The sequence below is a fragment of the Lichenostomus cassidix genome, chromosome 17 (genome assembly GCF_008360975.1).
Source record: "Lichenostomus cassidix isolate B80296 chromosome 17, HeHo_3.0, whole genome shotgun sequence".
Taxonomy (NCBI): Eukaryota; Metazoa; Chordata; class Aves; order Passeriformes; family Meliphagidae; genus Lichenostomus; species Lichenostomus cassidix.
The window spans coordinates 4,995,530-5,013,953 of record NC_139497.1 but is presented as its reverse complement, the minus strand read 5'-3'; the positions used below and the strand labels follow the sequence as shown (position 1 = coordinate 5,013,953).

Here is an 18,424-nt window from a genome sequence, read left to right as displayed (position 1 = left end):
GGGATGATTCAGTGGTTTCTGTGCAGGTTTCAAATGCATGCTTTAGCTGATAAGCCATCAGGCCAGAGCTGTTACCTACAATTTGAATTTGAATTAAGAGTTCAGCCTTCAGCCCTGGAAGCCACAGACAGGCGCCTGTGCTGGTGGAAGGGGGGCAAAAGCTCAGAGGATTGAAGTGCAAATAGATACCATATCTTTCTCAGTGCCCACGTCAAGGCTCGATGGCAGCTGACGGCCTGGATTCTCTCAAAAGAGGGAGCAACGGCACTGCCTGGCTGCTCTGCAGTCGGCAGCACTGAGCACTGTAGTCAAGACAACCATCAAATGTTTAGCGGATATTTTGAATACTAAACAACGCTGCTCCGTGGTTTTCCAACGAGGTTTTAAAACTAAAATGGGAATTACTGAAAAGTAATTAAAAAATAAGAAATGTCTGCTGAGAAAACAAAACTTGTTTTGGTGTCTGTCCTTCTTTGCAAACACACTTTTTTTGGTGGTGGGGAGATAGTGAAGTTGTCAGAACAACAACAACAAAAAATCTGCTCTAAGAACTTGGTTTTAATACAGCAGCTTTCTGACACGTTCAGTGCTGTGAATTGTAGAGCCCCAGGCATCGCTACGGAAATCCTCAGGCTGTGTTATGTTGTGGGCACAGCCACTCGTAAGTAAGCCCAAAACAAGCATCTCTGTGTTCTCCGTTAATCACCAGCCCAAATAGCACCTTGGTTAAGATGCAGTGAGGTTCCAGTCCTCCTCCCGTCAGAGCTGGGATTGTTCCAGCGAAACTCTCACTCGGCCGATGCAATGCTCTGTTCACAGCACTTTCGTTTCTCCTGCAGCAGCGTGGTAAGTCTGTTAACTCATTAACACCTCCCTCTTAAAGGAGCATTGGCTTCCAGCCTCTTCAGCAGCCCCACGTTCCAGGCTCCAGGAAGTTTTTCTGAAGTTTCGGTTTCTTTTCCTGCTGAGCCAGGCTGGCGCTCAGCTCCCACCATGAAGCTCCTGAAGGCTGCTGTAATCTTTGTTCTTTTGCCCACTCTGACGCCGGCTTTTGACCCTGTCAGCGTTTCAGTCCTTGCGGGAGGTGCTGCCATGGCTTGGCATCTCCTCTCTTCCGAAAACTGGTTCAAGTGCCACTTCCAGGAGTGCTGCAAAAAGAATGACACTCTGAACTACACAGGTAAGGTGGTGGCAAGGGCATTTGGGGCCAAGTAGGTGTTCCTTCCCAGGGGGGTGAGAGCTTCCTTTGGTGGGGTTGTGGAATATAAGGGTTACCACCCACAGTGGCTCTAGAAAGCAAAGGCTGTTCTAACATATTTATTATCCCACAAATAGTCCTGTAGCCTGCTCCTCAGGGCAGTACTGGAGCATTTTCCTCGCTGGTTTCTTGGTTTATATTGGCAGAAATGGGCTGTGCTGATTTATGGCACCATTAATGCAAATGGCATTAATAAAGCTCATCATTTAGATATTCACACAAGTGCGTGTGAATATCTAAAGCTATGTGGGGAGCCAAGAAGGTGAATTAAGCTTTTCCCAGCGGTGCCAAGGACACGAGTTAGCAGGCAGGGAACACAGCTTGGGAAAATTACTGAGTTTACATTTTGGGAAAGTAACTCTGATATGCCTCAGTTAACAAAGCCTGAGAGAGAAATATGTATTGCTGAGGCTGAACACCTGGACTGTGGAAACTATGGACAATAAGGGCATTTCGTACAAATCAGAACAAGAGACTAACAAAAACTCAGTTTCTGCATTGTGATGTCTCTACTAGAGGAAAAAGATACAAGAAGACTAAAAATATGGACTAATTAGCCTGAGAAGCGAGAAATCATTAACCAATGAGGGTAAAAAAGTAATTAATGAAAGAAAATTATTTAATTTAGAACTGATGAGCAGTAATTTCTTTGCTTGCTAAAAAATGTATAAATAAGTGAAAATAAATAAGTCTGTGGGGACTCTGCACTTAGGTCGGCCTGGCCAGAATAAAGTAACGCCTCCCTCGCTAACACCAAAGAGCCGGTATGGGAGGGTTTAATTTACCCGGCGGATTTGGTAACAGGACGAAGCGCTGCGATGCTTTCCGTCCTGCCCACGGGATTCGGCAGCGCGGAGATCTCCGCCCGGCTCAAACATGGCGCCCGCGGCTTCCCCTCACGGAGCGGGGCGCGCGGCCGCGCAGGCGCGGTGGGCGCGGGGCGCGCGCGCGGGGCCGCCATGGCGCGGTCGCTGCCGCTGCTGTGGGCGCTGCTGCCGGGGCTGGCGGCGCTGGAGCCGCTCAGCGTGGGCCTGGCCATCGGCGTGGCCTCGGCGCTCACCGGCTACCTGTCGCACCCCAGGTTCTACTGCAGCTATGTGGAGTGCTGCCCCCGCGCCGGGCAGCGCCTCAACGCCAGCGGTACGGCGGGGGCGGGGGGCGGCCGGGCTGCCCCCGAGCTCGGCCGGTCACTGGGCGGCGCGGCCCGGGCCGTGCGCGGTGACCGGCGGTGCTGAGCTGTCCCTCTCCCCGCAGCGCTGAAGGCGCAGCTGGACGACAGGCTCTTCGGGCAGCACCTGGCCAAGGATGTGGTGCTGAAGGCGGTGCTGGGCTTCAGCAACAACCCCAGCCCCAAGAAGCCGCTGATGCTGTCGCTGCACGGCTGGGCCGGCACCGGCAAGAACTTCCTCAGCCAGATCCTGGCGGAGCAAGTCCACCCCGCCGGCCTGCGCAGCAAGTTCGTCCATCTCTTCCTGGCCACCCTGCATTTCCCCCACCACGACCAGGTCAAGCTCTACAAGGTGAGGAGGGACACGAGGTGACCCGGTTACCCCCCGGCAGTCCCTAAACCCCTGCTAGGGGTCTTGTCCTGGGATGAGCTCGGTTGATCAAACCATGATGCTGATAACGCGAACGTTGAGAGTTCGATCCCCGTGTGGGCCATTCATTTAAGAGTTGGACTCGATGATCCTTGTGGGTCCCTTCCAACTCAGAATATTTTGTGATTCCCATCCTTGACAGCGGGAGGTGTGCAGCTGGGTGTTCCAAAGTTGATGCTTAGGAGAGACGGAGGGGGAAGTTTATGCAGAAAGTAAAAGGCACCAAAAAAACCGAGAAGTCAAACGTGAGATAGTTTCCATTTCCCAGCGCTGTCCTCTCACTGATGCCATCTGCTGATTCCTGTGCTCGCTGCAAGGAGAATGTCGTTCCAGCTGCATATCCTGGCTGTCCGGGATGGAAGGAGCCTTCTCCATAGCCCCCGCAAGGCCGTGTGTTGCATTTACGGCTGAAACAGTGTTGATAATGTTGGTAACATGCCAGTGTTTTGGCTGTAACTTAACAGTGCTTGCACAGCCTCCAAGCTTGCTGGTTTTCCCCGCCCATATCTAGCTGGTTGTGGTGGGCAAGAGATGGGGAGGGGACACAGCCTCGACAGCTGACCCTCGTTGGCCAAAGGGAATATTGGCTAGCACGTGCTGTCAATGCTCAACCTTAAAAATGGGGGTTGAAGAAGAAAAAAGAGGGGGGCATTGGGTTCCAAGGTGATTGTTGCTCTCATTCTGGCTGGACATTGGTCTGCATGTGTTGGTTGAGTGATTCCCTTTGCTTTTTTTTTTCCTCTTTCCCTCAACCAGTGAGTGTGGGATGCTGGGAATCTGTCACAGACAAGAATCTTGCAGTACATCCAGTGAATGCCCCATTTCTCAGTGGTTTTCAACCTCTTGTTCCAGGAACAGCTGCAGAACTGGATTCGGGGCAATGTCAGTGCCTGTCCCTCCTCTGTGTTCATTTTTGATGAGATGGACAAAATGCATCCAGGTGTCATTGATGCCATCAAGCCCTTCTTAGACTATTATGAGGAGGTTGATGGGGTGTCCTACAGAAAAGCTATCTTCATCTTCCTCAGGTCTGTGGCACCAGTTTCTGTCATTTTGAGATACTGAATGTTTATTTATGATAATGATGATAATGATGCTTCTTGGGAACCTCATTGAGAGAACAGCAGCAGAAATGCTCTGGAGTGAAGATTCTCTGTGCAGAGACAGTGGAGAGCACTCTGAGCTCATGTCTCTGGCTGTAGTGGGGCAGGTCTGATGCTGTGCAGGGCCACTGCAGTGTGCTGAGCTCATGAACCTGGCCCAGAGCACAGGTTATAGGAGAGTTCTCATTTTGGGATGGGTGCACTGTGCACTGGGTCTGCCTGGCATCTTCAGAGCAGCTGGTTTGCTGCTGTTTTGGATTTGTGGCTGTGAGTGTGCTGATAACACACCAATGTTTTCATTGTCTCTGGATGGTGCTTGCAAAGCCTCAAGGCTTTTCCCACAGTAGGCTGGGATGGGCAGGAAGATGGGAGGGGACACATCTGGGACAGCTTACCCAAACTGCCCATTCTATACTGTGTCATGTCATGCTTAGCAATAAAAACGGGTGGAGAAAAAAGTGGGGTTTCAAAAAATATATATGTAATATTAATATTATTGCAAAATATTAAGGTGATGGTTCTTCAGCATTCGCCTGGGTATTGGTCTGACTGTGGGGGTGGTGAGTGATTTCTTTAGTCCTCCTTGGGTTTTTTTTCTCTATTAAACTATCTTAATCTTGACCCACAAGTCTTCAGACTTCTGTTCTTCCAATTTTCTCCTTCCATCCCTCTGAGACAGGAGGGAGTAGGCAAGTGGCTGTGTAGGTGCTTGGCTGCTGGCTGGGGCAACCTGCCACACACTGATGGCTACTTAAAGAACTACTTTCCCTAAATTTTGGCTTACAAGATTCTTTTTGATGGTTTGTTTGATATCAAGGAGATTAGCAATATGTGTAAGCTGCAAAAGAAATTCTGGTTCACTTGTGTCTGTATTTCACTACTGTACATTTTTCTTTTATGACCAGCAATGCAGGTGGTGATTTAATCAACAAAGCAGCTCTTGACTTCTGGACAAGTGGAAAGCGCAGAGAAGATATTCAGCTGAAAGATCTGGAGCCCTTGTTGTCTGTAGGAGTCTTCAACAACAAGAATAGTAAGTCACTTTGCCCCAAAAATGGGAAATTCATTCCTTGGTGGCTGAGACAAACTACTTTGTGAATTCAGCCTGGCCTGGCCTGATCCTGTCATAGGCAGGGTCAAGTTTTTAGAAAAACTCCTTCCTATGATTTTTCTTTTTTCCCTCAATTTATCTAGGTGGGCTGTGGCACAGCAGCATCATCGACAGGAACCTCATTGACTACTTTGTCCCTTTCCTGCCTCTGGAGCACAAGCATGTGAAGATGTGTGTCAGGGCTGAAATGACAGCCCGTGGCTACATTGTGGATGAGAACATTGTGCAGGCAGTGGCTGATGAGATGACCTACTTCCCCAAGGAGCAGAAGATCTACTCTGATAAAGGCTGCAAGACTGTACAGGCCAAGTTGGATATTCACGAAGACCTTGTCATGAGAGATATGAAAGCCAGGGGTTGATTTCCATTTTGAGTCTCCAAAGCACTTTCAGAGCTTTTGGAAATCTGTGTATTTGCACTTACGCTTTTTTTACTGTTGCAGGGAGTATGGTGAAAATACCAGAGTGAGCTGTTTGGGCTTGGTAGCTTTTTTGTGTGCTTGTTTTTGGGTTTTTTTTAAAACTTAAGGTAGAATTGGGAACTTAACTAGTGCCACCCTCTGCCATGGGCAGGGACATGTTCCACTGAATCAGGTCACTTGTAGTCCCATCCAGCCTGGCTTTGAAGTGCTGTTCATCTCTGAACTGGCTGCTATCCAAATATTGCCCCCTTTAGTTTGCTTTTAATCTGTAGGAAATTCCTAGTGTGACATGTAGCACTGGCTACAGCCTCTCCTGCTTTAGTCTTCCAAGTGCTGGGATTATGAAGTATTTAATTCCTCTTTCCACATAAACTAGACTGGAGCAAAGGAAAACAGAGGAATTTGTCCAGGTAATCATGCCGCCTTCCATATACACAATCCTGTTCACGTTTACAGTGAAATGGAGAGATGCGTGTTGTGTTCAGAACTGTGATCATGTCTGCAAGAGTGAGCTCCTTGGATTGCAGTAAGAAGATGATATGGAGGATGTCTTCTGTCCTTTCAGCAGATTGATGCTGTTGTGGCTTCTACAAACAAGCAGGAATGCAGTTAATGTCTGAGCTGAGGCATCATCCCACATTTCCTCGTACATGAATATGGAAAGTCATTATGAGCTGCAGGAAATCTGTTACTAAATAATAGAGGGAGGACAGAGGAGTGGAAAGTAACAGCTTGCCCCATGTTTCTATGGGGAAAAAGAAATTGTTAAACTTTTAATTCTTTAAAGGGGCTCAGTAAATTTGTGACTCCAGGTCTTCCTAAGCTGCAGGACCCATCTGAGGGATCTGTTACAACATACTAGGCCAGTCTTTTGTACTTAATCAAAAAATCTCTCATGAGGATTTGACTGTAGCAGTTTGTCAGGTTAATCTGGGTGTGGGCTCCTGGGCCTGAAGTCCTCCCTGCTGCTCCCAATGGTCAAGGTGTGGATAATGCTACTCTCACCTTGCTTGGAAGACACACTTTGATGGAAGAAGTTATTTTTAATAGTGTAAGCAACAGCAACAATCCTATACCTCACTAGTTAAGAAAGTTTTATAGTAGCTTTTAATGTTAAAGACTGCCTGTGTGAAAGGGTGAGCGATGAGTTAAGAAGCTGGGAAAGATCGATTTAACCTTTGCCCAGTGGGGAGGCTGGAGTTGAAACGCTGTTGCAAACTTTAACTCTTAGTCTCCCATCGCCTGTGGATCGAATGCTGTAATGCAAGACAGAAGTGCCTTTCACTTGGTTGATTGTACTGTGGTTTTAAATTGGTACGAGGGATGGGGCTATTTTTGTGCTGCATCATCTATTCCCTCACTTGTTCTTAAACTTCCTTTAAGAGGTGATGGTAAATTATAGGTCTCATTACAATTACGTTAATTCAAATTACAACAGAGAGTTTAGCGCTCCTGTTAAGCTCTAAATTAAAAGTGTTGATTACCTTTTACAGCCCCACCGTTTGTCAAACGTTGGCAAAGTGTTCACACTGATGCAATCTCCAGAGCCAAACACTAGCAAGCCATTAACCTTGGGACATTGGACTGTCACTTTTCAGTGTGATGCTTTGCCTACTAACAGACTTATTCATAGTTGTATATGCTGCATCCAGTTTCACTTACTCCAAAAAGAAAATATTTGTGCCATTTCAAAACACTAAATACTACTGTATTTCAGTTTGAATAAATCTGAAGTTACTTTTTCTCTCTTGGTTAATCATTTTCAGCTATAGGAAAGTACTAGTTTATGCAGTTTGCAAGCAGTTGCACTGCACCTTTCTGTTACACTTCCTTTGTAAGGGTGGGGCAGCTGTTTGCAGCTGTTTGTTCACTGAAGGGTCAGTTGTGAACCATGTGCACCAGGAAATGTCTGGGAGCTGCCTGAGAAGCACAGGCTGTGCTGTTCACCTGGAAGTCAAAGAAACAGATAAATACCTGACTTCAAAGCACTCATTTGCTGTCAAATACTAGGACTGATAATTTGCATATCACACACCTTCAGAGCAGGTGTACAGTCGGAGCCTCACTGGCCCTTTTTTTTCCCCTATTGCAGAGAGAACTCCAAGATGCTGCCACTGAAAATGTGGGTGGCTTCAAACAGAGCCTGCAGTGTTCTAGCAGTGGTACCACAGTGGGAGGAGGTGAGCAGCAGGGTTTTAACTGGTCTCTGGAAGACGAGTTCATCCTTATTAAGCTCACATAGTTCTAGGAAGTCTGCCTCTTCAAAAACCACACAACTGTAATTAATATCAACAGTCCAGAAGTGCAGTTTCCACTCTAAGCTTGATTTGTCTCTCTTTCACCAGATAGCAAAGACTGACACCTCCTCCTATCTATGCCCTTTGAGCTCCAGAAGGGAAATGCCTGTACTCAGGCACAGCTTGAATAGCCAGGAATGCACTGTGCTGTTCCTCAACATGGAGTAAATCTGTGCAAAATTCGTATCAAATCACTGAATGCAAAGAACACCAGAAGATAGCTAAGCAATACATTTCCGATGAGAAAAGTTTATTTTAAACAGCAACTGGAATGAAAAAAGCCTCTGCAGTGCTCACATTCAGAAACAAGTCTGGCACCCTTCACAGTAATTTCAGTGGACACACTTTATGGTTTTTTTTTTTTTCCAAAAGCCTTTAGATCTGCCTCCATCCCTGCCTCAAAGGCACACAGTATGGTGAGAAGATGAAAAAAGGAAAGCCCCTGCAAACTGGCCCCTGAATTCAACGTGTAAGTGAAGAACAGAAATCTCTTTTCCATTTCCATGGTGTAAAATTTAATCTGTGCACATTTCCCATGACGTTGCATCCTTTCCATGAAGCTGACTCACCACTCCCAAAGCACAGTTCACCCTCCTGAGATCATTCCTGGGAGAGTATGCTGTGGACAACTTTATGCATAAAAACTAACCAGAAACAGGAACTAACTACACCAATGTGGCATTTAAGGATTTAAACTCACTTCCTTGTAATATTAAGTCTGCTCTCTGAACACTTCTCACAACAAAGACTTTCATATTCTTAGTTTGACATACAGGAGACCAAATTATACCTCTCTTTTGAGAAAGACAATGGCACTGCATGATGTTGGATAGAAAAGCCCAGATTTTTTAATTCCAGAATGCCCCCTTATCTTTACTGCGCCCAAGCTGTTGAAGGCAAAAAGATACATATTCTATTTTTAATGCATGTTCCCACACAGGACCAATGAAGGCTTTCAGAGACTTTTCAGGAACTTTGATTAAAATTCTCAATATTGTCTAGAGCTCATCCACATCAGAGCAAAATCGCATTAAAATTAGGTCATAGTCTCAGTCCTTCTATACCTGTCAAGAGTCTGCCAAAGGGTTCCAGTGATTGACACGTGATTCAAGGAGTCTTCAGTGCTGTCAGATCCAGGAATTCCCAAAGCAGTTTCTTCTTACCTTCACAGCCCAAAGCTGCAGCACTCAGGAGCTGTGACTGGTGACAAATTAAAATGCAGAGGCACTGCTGCTTATTTACACACCAGTTACAAAATAGTGTTCCTTTCTTTAAAAAGTACTTAAAAATGAAATGTCTCAGGTCCCCCACTTTGTGATTAAGTTAAATTTGCTTCTTTGCAGATTGTGGCAATAAAGCATTAGAAGTCATAATAATAATCCAGCTTTGCATCCACAGTTTTGCATCCTTTATCTGAGTAAATTCTCTCCTCTCTGGGGAAGTAGGTCATCTCATCAGCTATCCTGCTCACAATGTCTTCATCCACAGTGTAGCCACGCGACTGAATCTCAACCCTGACACACATTTTCACATGTTTGTATTCCAGAGGCAGGAAAGGAATGAAGTAGTCAATGAGGTTTCTGTCAATCAAGGTGCTGTGCCAAAATCCACCTGTGAAGGGAAAGAAGAGGTTTGTTAGTACTTCTCTAGTTAAACACTATCATGGGTTGAATGGGACCAAGGGGACGATCACAGCTAAGAATTCAGCTGGGATTTTAGGGCACAATAATGCACAAATCAATACAAGCCCCTTTTCATGTTACTCTGTGCATAAAGTTTTGGACAGACACATAAATGTGGTCCTTTAGGCTAAATGAATGAATTTGGATTATGTTTGAGCCTTGCTCTCTGGGTGCAGGTCTCACACCTTCCCCTCTCTCACCCAGAGAGGGACAGATTTTCTCTCTCTTATCAGCTCTTCCAGACCAATTTTCATATTCCTTTTATTGGAGCTTATATCTGAACTTTTTAAGAAGTACAGTGAGTGTGCTTCCAATGCTAAATCTAGAGCATAATTCTGTTAAAACCCCTTTTCACCAGAAGTCCTGTGTGAGGAAACCTAGGAAGCACTTCCCCCAACACATGCAGTCCAACAGGCAGCAAACAGGCTGGTGGACAAGGTGTGCAGAGCTCCTTAACCTTCACTCATCTTGGGAGCCAACTGCAGGCCCCAAAAGTGCATTTCTGCTCCTCAAAACCCAAAAACTGGAGGCCACATCAAGAAGAAACCATGGCTTGTAAAAATGCAGCTAAATGCAGCTCATCCCTTCTGTGTAACTTCTACCACCTCAAAAGCAATCCCAGTTTTACTCACTATTTTTGTTGTTGAAGACAGACACAGACAGTGCATTTTGGATATCTGTGAGGTGGATATCTTCCCTTGTCCTCCCATTTCTCCAGAAATCTAGTGCCACTTCTGTTATCTTTTCAGCTCCTGCATTGCTAAGGGAAGAGAAAACAGAGACTGTAGCTAGGGCTAGTTTTAAAAGTTGAAGTTATGAAGTAAAAGCATGGAGTGTCCAGAACAGCAAGCCTGAGAAGCCACTGTTTACCTGAGGAAGATGAAGATGGCTTGTCTGTAGGACACCCCATCCAGCAGCTCATAGTAGTCCAGGAAGGGCTTGATTGAGTCAATGAGTCCTGCATGCATTTTATCCATTTCATCAAATATAAAGAGTGACCGGGGACAGATGCTCACATTTCCCCGAATCCACGACTGCAGCTGGTCCTGAGTGCCACAAAAAAGAAAGATGCTGAAAGAGTTTGTGTTGAAAAGACAGAAAATAGCACTTTCTGTTTATTGAACTTTGTCCACAAAGAGTTATTTCAATGGTGTAATTTTAATAGCTTTGGCTTCTTGACTGAAATGTGGTTAGAAGTTGTAAATGAAACCTCAACAAAATCTCGTGCTGGTTCTGAAAAAATTTAAGACATGAAGAGACAGGATGGGACAAGCAGGAATTTTCCTAGATCTTCCTATAAAAATCAAAAATGAAAGTGCACAGTAGGACAAAAAATGGGTCTCACCAAGGAACAGCCACACAAAGCCAAGCCCTGACAAGCCAGATGATAACTTTTGGCAGCACTTTGGTCTAAACATCCTTAATATGAGCAATATTAAATTTGCTATCTGGACAGCAGCAGTGAGAAGCTGCACCTGCAGTCACTGGCAGAAGTAGAAATAAAATTCAATTCTCAGCCCTGTGTTTTAATCAATCAGAAGCTAATGAAGACAACTACAAGTCCTTCTTAAACCACAAAATTTTTCAGAAGGACTAATGCATTGAAAGATCCTCTCCCTTAAGCACTGCATTTTTCTCTCAAGTGTTACATTCAAGATCAATACTGCATTAACTGGGGGGAAAAGGGTTGATCTGCTGGTAGGTGAATGAGAAATAACTATTCTGACTATTTTCAGTGATTCATCACTTGTTATTTACTCTCTACTCAGTTCCTGAGCTGCAGGTGTATTGGGATAAGCAGCAATACTTCCTCCTATTGCCTTGGGCAGCAAATTTCCCAACTGTACTCACCTAAAAAAAAATCCTGAAAAGCAACATTTTATTTCAAAACAGCTCAGTTAAAAGAAGGGGGGAAATAAGTTGTAAAAGAGGAAATATGTATTTCCTCCATTTAGAAATCAGGTTTGTAGACCATCTTGATCCCATTTTTAATATATACAAACTAAATATCAACATGCAGCACTACAAGACAGTGGCACTCATTCAAACTGTGCTGTGAACAATGTTAGAACAAAAAAAAACAAAAAAAAACATAGAACACACATCTGAGCTACTGCTCCACGGTATCTCCCTGCCTACAGAACTGTCACAATTCCAAATACATTTATCTGTACCTTTCTGACAGCAGAGTATGTTGTGATTTTGCTTTACAGCTCAGAAATGGATCCACAGAAAACTGAATAACCTGCTCAGTGTGCAGCAGGACTGACAGTGATGCCTCAGAGAGCCAGCTTCTCATGGTGCCTCACACACCTGGGGGTCACCGGGTTGTTTGCCAGAGTCATGAATGACTTGTTTGTTTGCAGTGCCCACCAACATATCACCTAACCAGGAATCATGTTTATCCTTAACTTAGTCACATCTCTAAGCAAAGTACAGAATGAAAAGTAAAGCATAAGCCTAAAGAGAGGCTCAAAACACACACGAAAAAGTTTACATTCACGGGCAAACCAGTCCTGATGGATGTCGGAATTTACACACATCTGTACAGAAGATTACCAAACTGGCTTGGAACACATTTTGCTGCATAAAGTAACATCTAAGTCTGCAGTCCCGATCATGCCATGGCATTTATAACTCATCGCAGCAGAGCTCATTCTTACCTTGTAGAGATTGATGCTGTGAGCGTGAGGAAAATGTAAAGTTGCCACGAACTGATGGACATATTTACTCTGCAGACCTCTTTTATAAATGCTTTCGGCGACGATCTTACTGACAAAGTTTTTGCCTGTCCCAGTCCACCCGTGCAAAGAAAGCGCAAGAGGCTTTTTGGCGTTGGTGTTGTTCAAGAAGCCCCTCACGGCTTTCACAACCACCTTGCTCACCAAGTGCTGCCCGAACAGCTTCTTGTCCAGGTTCTCCTGCAGAGCTGCACGGAGAGAGCACAGTGTCAGCGGCGGGGAGCGGGCCGGGCGCTGGGTCCCTTTGCCCGGGCAGGGCAAAGGGCCGGCCGGCTGGAGCGGCGGCCCGGGGAGGCCCTGAGGGCTCTGCCCGGCAGGCTCTGCCCTGAGGGCTCTGCCCGGCTCCCGGCGCCGACACTGCCCCACCGCCCTCCCGCACCGCCCCTCAGCCCATCCCGGCCCCGCACCCGCGGCGGCGCGCTGGTCGTGCCGGTGCAGGCAGCACTCCCTGAAGTAGCAGTAGAGCCGCGGGTAGGAGATGAAGCCGGTGAGGGCCGAGGCGGCGGCGCCCGCGATGGCGAGTCCCAGGCTGATGGGCTCCACGGCGCCGGCCGGCGTGAGGAGCGGCAGCAGCAGCAGCGCCAGGACCGCCCGCAGGGCGCCCCGCCGCAGCTTCATTGCCCGCCCGGCGCCGCCGCCCGGCCGCCGCTTCCGCCCCTCAGCGCCGCTTCCGCCGCCATGGCGGGTGCGGGAGAGGCGGGGCCGCCGCCATGTTTGGGCGGGAACGGGCGGGGCGGGCGCTGAGGGGCCGCCGCCATGTTTGGGGGGCGTCAGGCGCTGTTAGTGGCGACAGCGGCCTAGCGCGGTGTAGTTGTTAAAATATTACACTCTGTGGCCGTGTCTCCGCGTGTTAGGGTGAAGGAATCAAAGAATCATCATGGTTAGAAGAGACCTTTAACACAATCCTGTCCAACCGTCCATCCAGCACTGCCCCTGTAACCCCTAAAGCACTGAAACCCACATCACCCAGTGCCACATCCAGACGCCTCTTAAACACCTCCAGCAATGGTGACTCCATCGAACACCTCCCCGGGCAGCCTATTACAAAGCCTGACCGCACGAACAGTGAAAAATTTGTAATATCTAATCTAAATCTCCCCTGTCAGCTTAAGGCCCCCTGTTCAGGGGATCCTCCCCTGACAGGCACAGAGCCCATGGTGTGGCACAGATTCTTCCCCTTTTCTGAGAAAAAGTAAAATCTGAGGTTATCCTTCCCCACCCTGGAGTTGCTGCTTCTGAGTGATGGGACAAGCTGGCCATCAGCACCACCAAAACCCACAAACCAGGAAAACACCACCAGCATAATTCCAGAAGAAAAAATATTACGATAACTTAAAAACCACTTTTACTAGTTTTGAGTTACAAATTTTCACTTCAAGTACCCACATTGCACTTCTGGGGAAGACATGTGGACAAGAAATCAAGCTTCCAAGAGCTTCACATTTACAAAGCAAACAGCACTGCTGCTTTTAAAGGACCTCTTTTTTTAATTTTTTTTTTTAAGATGGTGAAAAGAAAAATCTATAAAGTTTGTTTTCTTACTAAAAAATGCCAACCATGAAAGCTCATTTTCCATTAAAAAACTCAATTTATAAGAACATAGTTATATACAAGGTTTCACTGACCAAAGAGTTCACAGTCACCTGCAAACTGATTCACTACAAGATCACACAGGAAAAGCTTCGTAGGTAACGTCAGCATGTGAAGGTCTTCCCAACATCCATCGCAGGTCACTGACACAAAATCCTTTATTAGTGGAAAACAGGAACGACTGCAAAGGCTTCAGTCCGTGTTTATCAGTATCGCCTATTCATCTTCTTGAACTTCTCATAGTGATAATCATCTGTGGCTTTTTCATTGAGGGGACGTTTGCGATTTGGAGGAGACCCTTCCAAGGAGAGAGAATGAAATTTTATATCCCTGTCCTTTCATGGGAGACATTTCCTGAACTCTGCCACCTCCCTTACACAGCCCCTCACCATGAGAGGTTATTGCTCTAAGGTGTCAATGCTCCCCAGCCTTGGATCCTCTGCTATTCCAGCTTCCACCAAACCCTTGTCAGACAGCTTTGGCAACACTCTTCAGTTGTGACATTCACCACTGCACCCCTGAGCATCTCTACAGACATCCTCCACCCACAGGACTTCAAGCGTGATTTAGCAGTGCAACAGCCAGCTCTCTTGGACTTGACTGCTCCATTCCCACTAGCTTGGGGCACTCAAAGAGGATGTAAGCAGAGCCAGATTGTTCCCCTGTGCAAGACCCCAGCAGAGTTTCAGTGTCCCTCCTCACAACCATTCGGATTCAGAACTTACGCTCAGGTTCTGGTCTCTCCGTGTCTCCCACTCTCAGTGGACGGGGCTTTGGCTCCTCTTTGTTCCTTCGCACTGGTGCATTCAGCTCCTCATGATAAACTGCAAGAAGGAAAGCATCAGATAAGGAATATTATCTGGAGCACTCTTATCCAGATAGACAAATTTCTATGGCATTTGTTAGAAGTGATCTTTAGTGGAAATAAACAGAAGCTCAGAACAACCATTCTTGGAATTGGTTTCTATGGATAAGCAGTACAGGCAAGATGTGGCACAGCAAGTTTCAGTAGTACTGTTTCATCAGAAGTGGCCCAAAGGCTCTTCACTTCCTTCAGAACACACCAACCTGACTCCCATCACCCCTGTAGGACTGGAAGGACACAGCAGAAGGCTGCCTTCCCTTTAGATGTCTGCAGCATCAAAGGATCACACAGAAATTAATTCCTGTCTCATGTCCAGTAAAGTCTGTGTTTGCTTGGCCACCTGTATGCTCTGGCAGCCCACATGGACAAACTGGAGCCTCTCCATCACACACCATCATTTCCAGCACACACTCAAGGCACATCTTAAAGAAAACATCTTGAAATTTATGAGGCAGTGTCAGCTGGGAGTTCAGAAAGCCCAGCCATAAGAAACACATCCCTCTCCTTGCTGACGGGCAGAAGAAAAAGACCAGTCCAGATGGAGTCTATATGAGCATCTCAGGAAAAGCAATCAGACACATTTATACATGGACTAATTTCCCTGTCCCAATTTCTCTGTCTCTGACCTCTCAGACAGGTCAGGAGAACCACTTACATCTGTTGTGCTGGACATAATTAACAGCCATGTTGGTGGGAACAAAGGAAGTTTCACTGTCTTTCTTTTTGTTCTGCTGCTCTGCCAGCAGCTTGGCCTTGGCCTCTTCAGTTGAGATGATGTTTTTTATTTTTGCACTAGATGAAAAACAGAAGAAAACATACTCAGTCATAGTTAGAAAGGGCAGCAGGCATAGAAGTGCTAATGGGTGGATTTGGGGGATAGTAAATAGCACTGTGGTATCAGAGGGAAGGCAGTGCTATAGAAACAGACACTGTTTCAAAGGCAAAAGGGAAGTTCCCATCTTTATGCATCCCTTCAGTGCACGGCACGAAGAGGTCCTGCAGAAAGCTGCTGGGGTCAGGTCACAGAGGTTAAAAGCCTTTTCCCAGAGGTCACAGGATGGAGCTGCACCGAGCCCTGGGGCTGTGAAGGACATGCTGTGCAAGTCACCACACCAATCCAGAGCAAGGCTCAAGCCCATCCCATCCCAAACTGGGGCTGTGTAATGCAGCCATAGCATTGCTCTGCCAACCAACAGCTGCTGATCCTGGCAATCCTGGCCACCTCCCAGAGATGTGTGAAACACGTACTCGATTCCCAGGTCCACTTCAGGAATGCCACTCAGCATCTGGTTGGACAACATCTCCTCAGTCTTCTTGGCAGAGGAGACACGGATGTTCTCTGGCAGCTCATACAGAGAGTCCTCAGCATTCTTAAGTTTCACCTTCTGCTCCTCATTCTCCACAATTCCCTTTCTCTTCTTCAGCTCAGTCTCAATGTATTTCATCCTAAATAGCAGCACAAGAGGGACAGGGCATTAAATTCTGTTCCTGTATTCTGTCCCAGCACTGCTGAGCACAGCTGCATCCCTGTACTGACAGCTGGGAGAGAGGAAAGAATAATCTCTCAAAAAAAACTCAGATAACATCAATAGCAAGAGTTAATTGTCCAAGAAACAATCAGATCATCCCAAAGCTCATTCACAGCCAGCAGGGGAGGTTCCCACTGGGATTTAGTGCCAAGCTGGCTGGTTGGCACCTCCCAGCTTTGTCCATGAAAAAGCCTTCTCAATTCCAGCAGGCCGGAAGTGAAAGGGCAAGGCAAACTTTCAGTGAGAACTGGGAAGATATTCTGGAATTACTCAGAACCCAAGACAGAAAAAAATAAATTATGAGGGGCCACCCACCCCGCCTGATTCAACATCAGAGACAACACAGCACAACTCACATGTCAGCGTCTTCATCCCGCCTGTTGGTTTCTGCTGAGAAGGAAGTTCCCAAGTTCAGATCTTCCTCTTCATTAATCCTAAGTGAAAATCACAATGTTTATAGGTTTTGGTGGGATTTTTTTTTTGTTGGCTGTTTGGGTTTTTAGGGGGAGGTGTGTGTGGTGGGTTTCTTTAAAGTAATTTAACAAGTTAAGGCAAAAGTAACTGGCCAAACTGCACTACATGAAACTCTTCAAAGTGACACAAGCTGTGGCTAATGACCAGCTGTCATTTAATACTAGTTCAAGGAGAGACTTTCAGAACTCATATACACTCACCTGTCCTTGCCTCTTTCTTTCAGCTTCTTCATGTCCACCATTCCCCCAGATTTTATCTTAAATGGGTCATCCTGTAAAACAAGAAATAACAAGAAACCCTGAAGCTTCCCTCTAGTTTAATGCTAGTCTTCAAAATCTGCATAAACCAACAAGAAACAGTTAGGAATTGAGCTTTGACACCAGTCCTGCCCCAGGCCAGACTCACACAGTCAGTGTTCTCACACAATCCCATCTCAGCCCTGAGGTGATAGAACTGTCCAGCACTTACCACAAGTGTTGCTTCTTCTTGCAGCTTCTCTCCCACCAGCAGAGCTACAGCACTGGTCAGGCAGATAAAGACAGAAGATGAAATTCAGCAGAAGGAAAAATAGTACCAACAATACTGCATTGCTTTATCCTTCTCTAAGTCTCCCTGTCTTTTCCATCCTCAGGCTTTAACATAGAAACTCCTCTATCAAGAACATAATTTTGGCAGTATTTGACATAACAGTTTATCCTGGAAGGAGGCAGATGACAAGAGAGAAATCAGCTGTCACACAAACAAAACACAGCTTCCCCTCCCTGGTGCCACATCCCTTACCTCACCCCATTGGGTCGCTTTCTGAGGCTCTGAACTTCTTTGGCTTCCTCAAGTTTTAACCTAAAGAAAAAAAAATACATTTGATTTAGTACTTGATGCTTTGGTTTTAATTAATTCATTTTATTTTGTGAAGTTAACGCAGAATTTTCTATCTGTCTTTGCCCTAGATCTCTGCATATCAGCATCCATTTTTCAGGTTTCAAGTTAAATCTGCATTTTCTATTTATTTAAGCAATTTCACACATTTGAGCAATCAGAAAAGACCCAAAACCAAGACACCTGCAGGATTTGTTCCTTCCTGATGCCTCCCCTCAGCTGAGGAAGGAAGCACCCAAACACTGAAAGGCTTTAAGAAGCAGCCAATTTGGGAAGAACGAGCCAAAATACATCCAGGCATGAGTGACTCTGAAGAAAGATGATGGTGATTTGAAATCTCACGTGTTTCTCTCTAAACTGAGAGGAATCCCTAACTTCTGCGGTCATGGAACACTGTGGCGCCTGCCGTGACGTCACGCTGTGACGCAATCACACAATAACAAGTAATTCACCACGACAATACGATGTGACGCCACCGCTAACAGCACAGCTGTACGTGACGATAAGACGGCACGACACGATGTCGTGACGCCCTGCTGGACACCGCACTGCTGCACTAATGCAAAGCCGGGGTCCCGTCCCGTCCTCATCCCCGACCGCCGCAGCAGCGGGCACGGCTGGCTTCCCGCTGGGCCCGGACGGGCTTCCCGCCGGCTCCCGACCCACCTGACCTCCTCGGCGAGCTGCTCGTCCTCCTCCTCCTCTTCCTCGTCGTCCCTGCGCCGGCGGAAGGACTTGTGGCCCGGCATGGCTCTGGCTGCTGCGCCGCGCCACGGCCGCCACACCGCCGCTCTCCCCAGCGCTGCCGCGGCGCGCGGCGATGACGCCACAACCCCGCGACGAAGCCGAGCGGCGCCGCCCCCCTGCCCGCACCTTGGC

At 46.8% G+C, this 18,424-nt stretch overlaps 3 protein-coding genes across 4 annotated transcripts; 1 reads left to right on the top strand and 2 right to left on the bottom strand.

Annotated features, from left to right (window-relative positions):
- The first annotated feature begins 896 nt into the window (after positions 1–896).
- On the top strand, positions 897–7,235 carry LOC146429901 (torsin-1B-like). Of its 2 annotated transcripts, none has more exons than XM_085077040.1 (5): positions 897–1,180; positions 2,513–2,778; positions 3,709–3,884; positions 4,865–4,992; positions 5,154–7,235. In XM_085077040.1, the coding sequence occupies exons 1-5, from the start codon at positions 994–996 to the stop codon at positions 5,429–5,431; spliced, it is 1,035 nt and encodes a 344-aa protein (XP_084933166.1). In that variant the 5' UTR covers positions 897–993; the 3' UTR covers positions 5,432–7,235. The 2 variants fall into 2 exon arrangements, with proteins under 2 accessions (XP_084933166.1, XP_084933167.1); XM_085077041.1 differs by lacking the exon at positions 897–1,180 and adding an exon at positions 2,194–2,398.
- A 782-nt stretch (positions 7,236–8,017) lies between these two features.
- Positions 8,018–12,895, bottom strand: LOC146429900 (torsin-1A-like). Its single transcript, XM_085077043.1, has 5 exons — positions 12,619–12,895; positions 12,134–12,399; positions 10,341–10,516; positions 10,103–10,230; positions 8,018–9,399 (listed from the first exon to the last, which is right to left on the bottom strand). Exons 1-5 carry the CDS (start codon positions 12,827–12,829, stop codon positions 9,149–9,151), a joined length of 1,032 nt encoding a protein of 343 aa, XP_084933169.1. The 5' UTR covers positions 12,830–12,895; the 3' UTR covers positions 8,018–9,148.
- A 638-nt stretch (positions 12,896–13,533) lies between these two features.
- C17H9orf78 (chromosome 17 C9orf78 homolog) lies at positions 13,534–18,420 on the bottom strand. The gene is made up of 9 exons (XM_085077042.1): positions 18,212–18,420; positions 17,450–17,509; positions 17,138–17,189; positions 16,870–16,940; positions 16,552–16,629; positions 15,915–16,112; positions 15,322–15,458; positions 14,527–14,625; positions 13,534–14,099 (listed from the first exon to the last, which is right to left on the bottom strand). The coding sequence occupies exons 1-9, from the start codon at positions 18,292–18,294 to the stop codon at positions 14,008–14,010; spliced, it is 870 nt and encodes a 289-aa protein (XP_084933168.1). The 5' UTR covers positions 18,295–18,420; the 3' UTR covers positions 13,534–14,007.
- Positions 18,421–18,424: the final 4 nt, after the last annotated feature.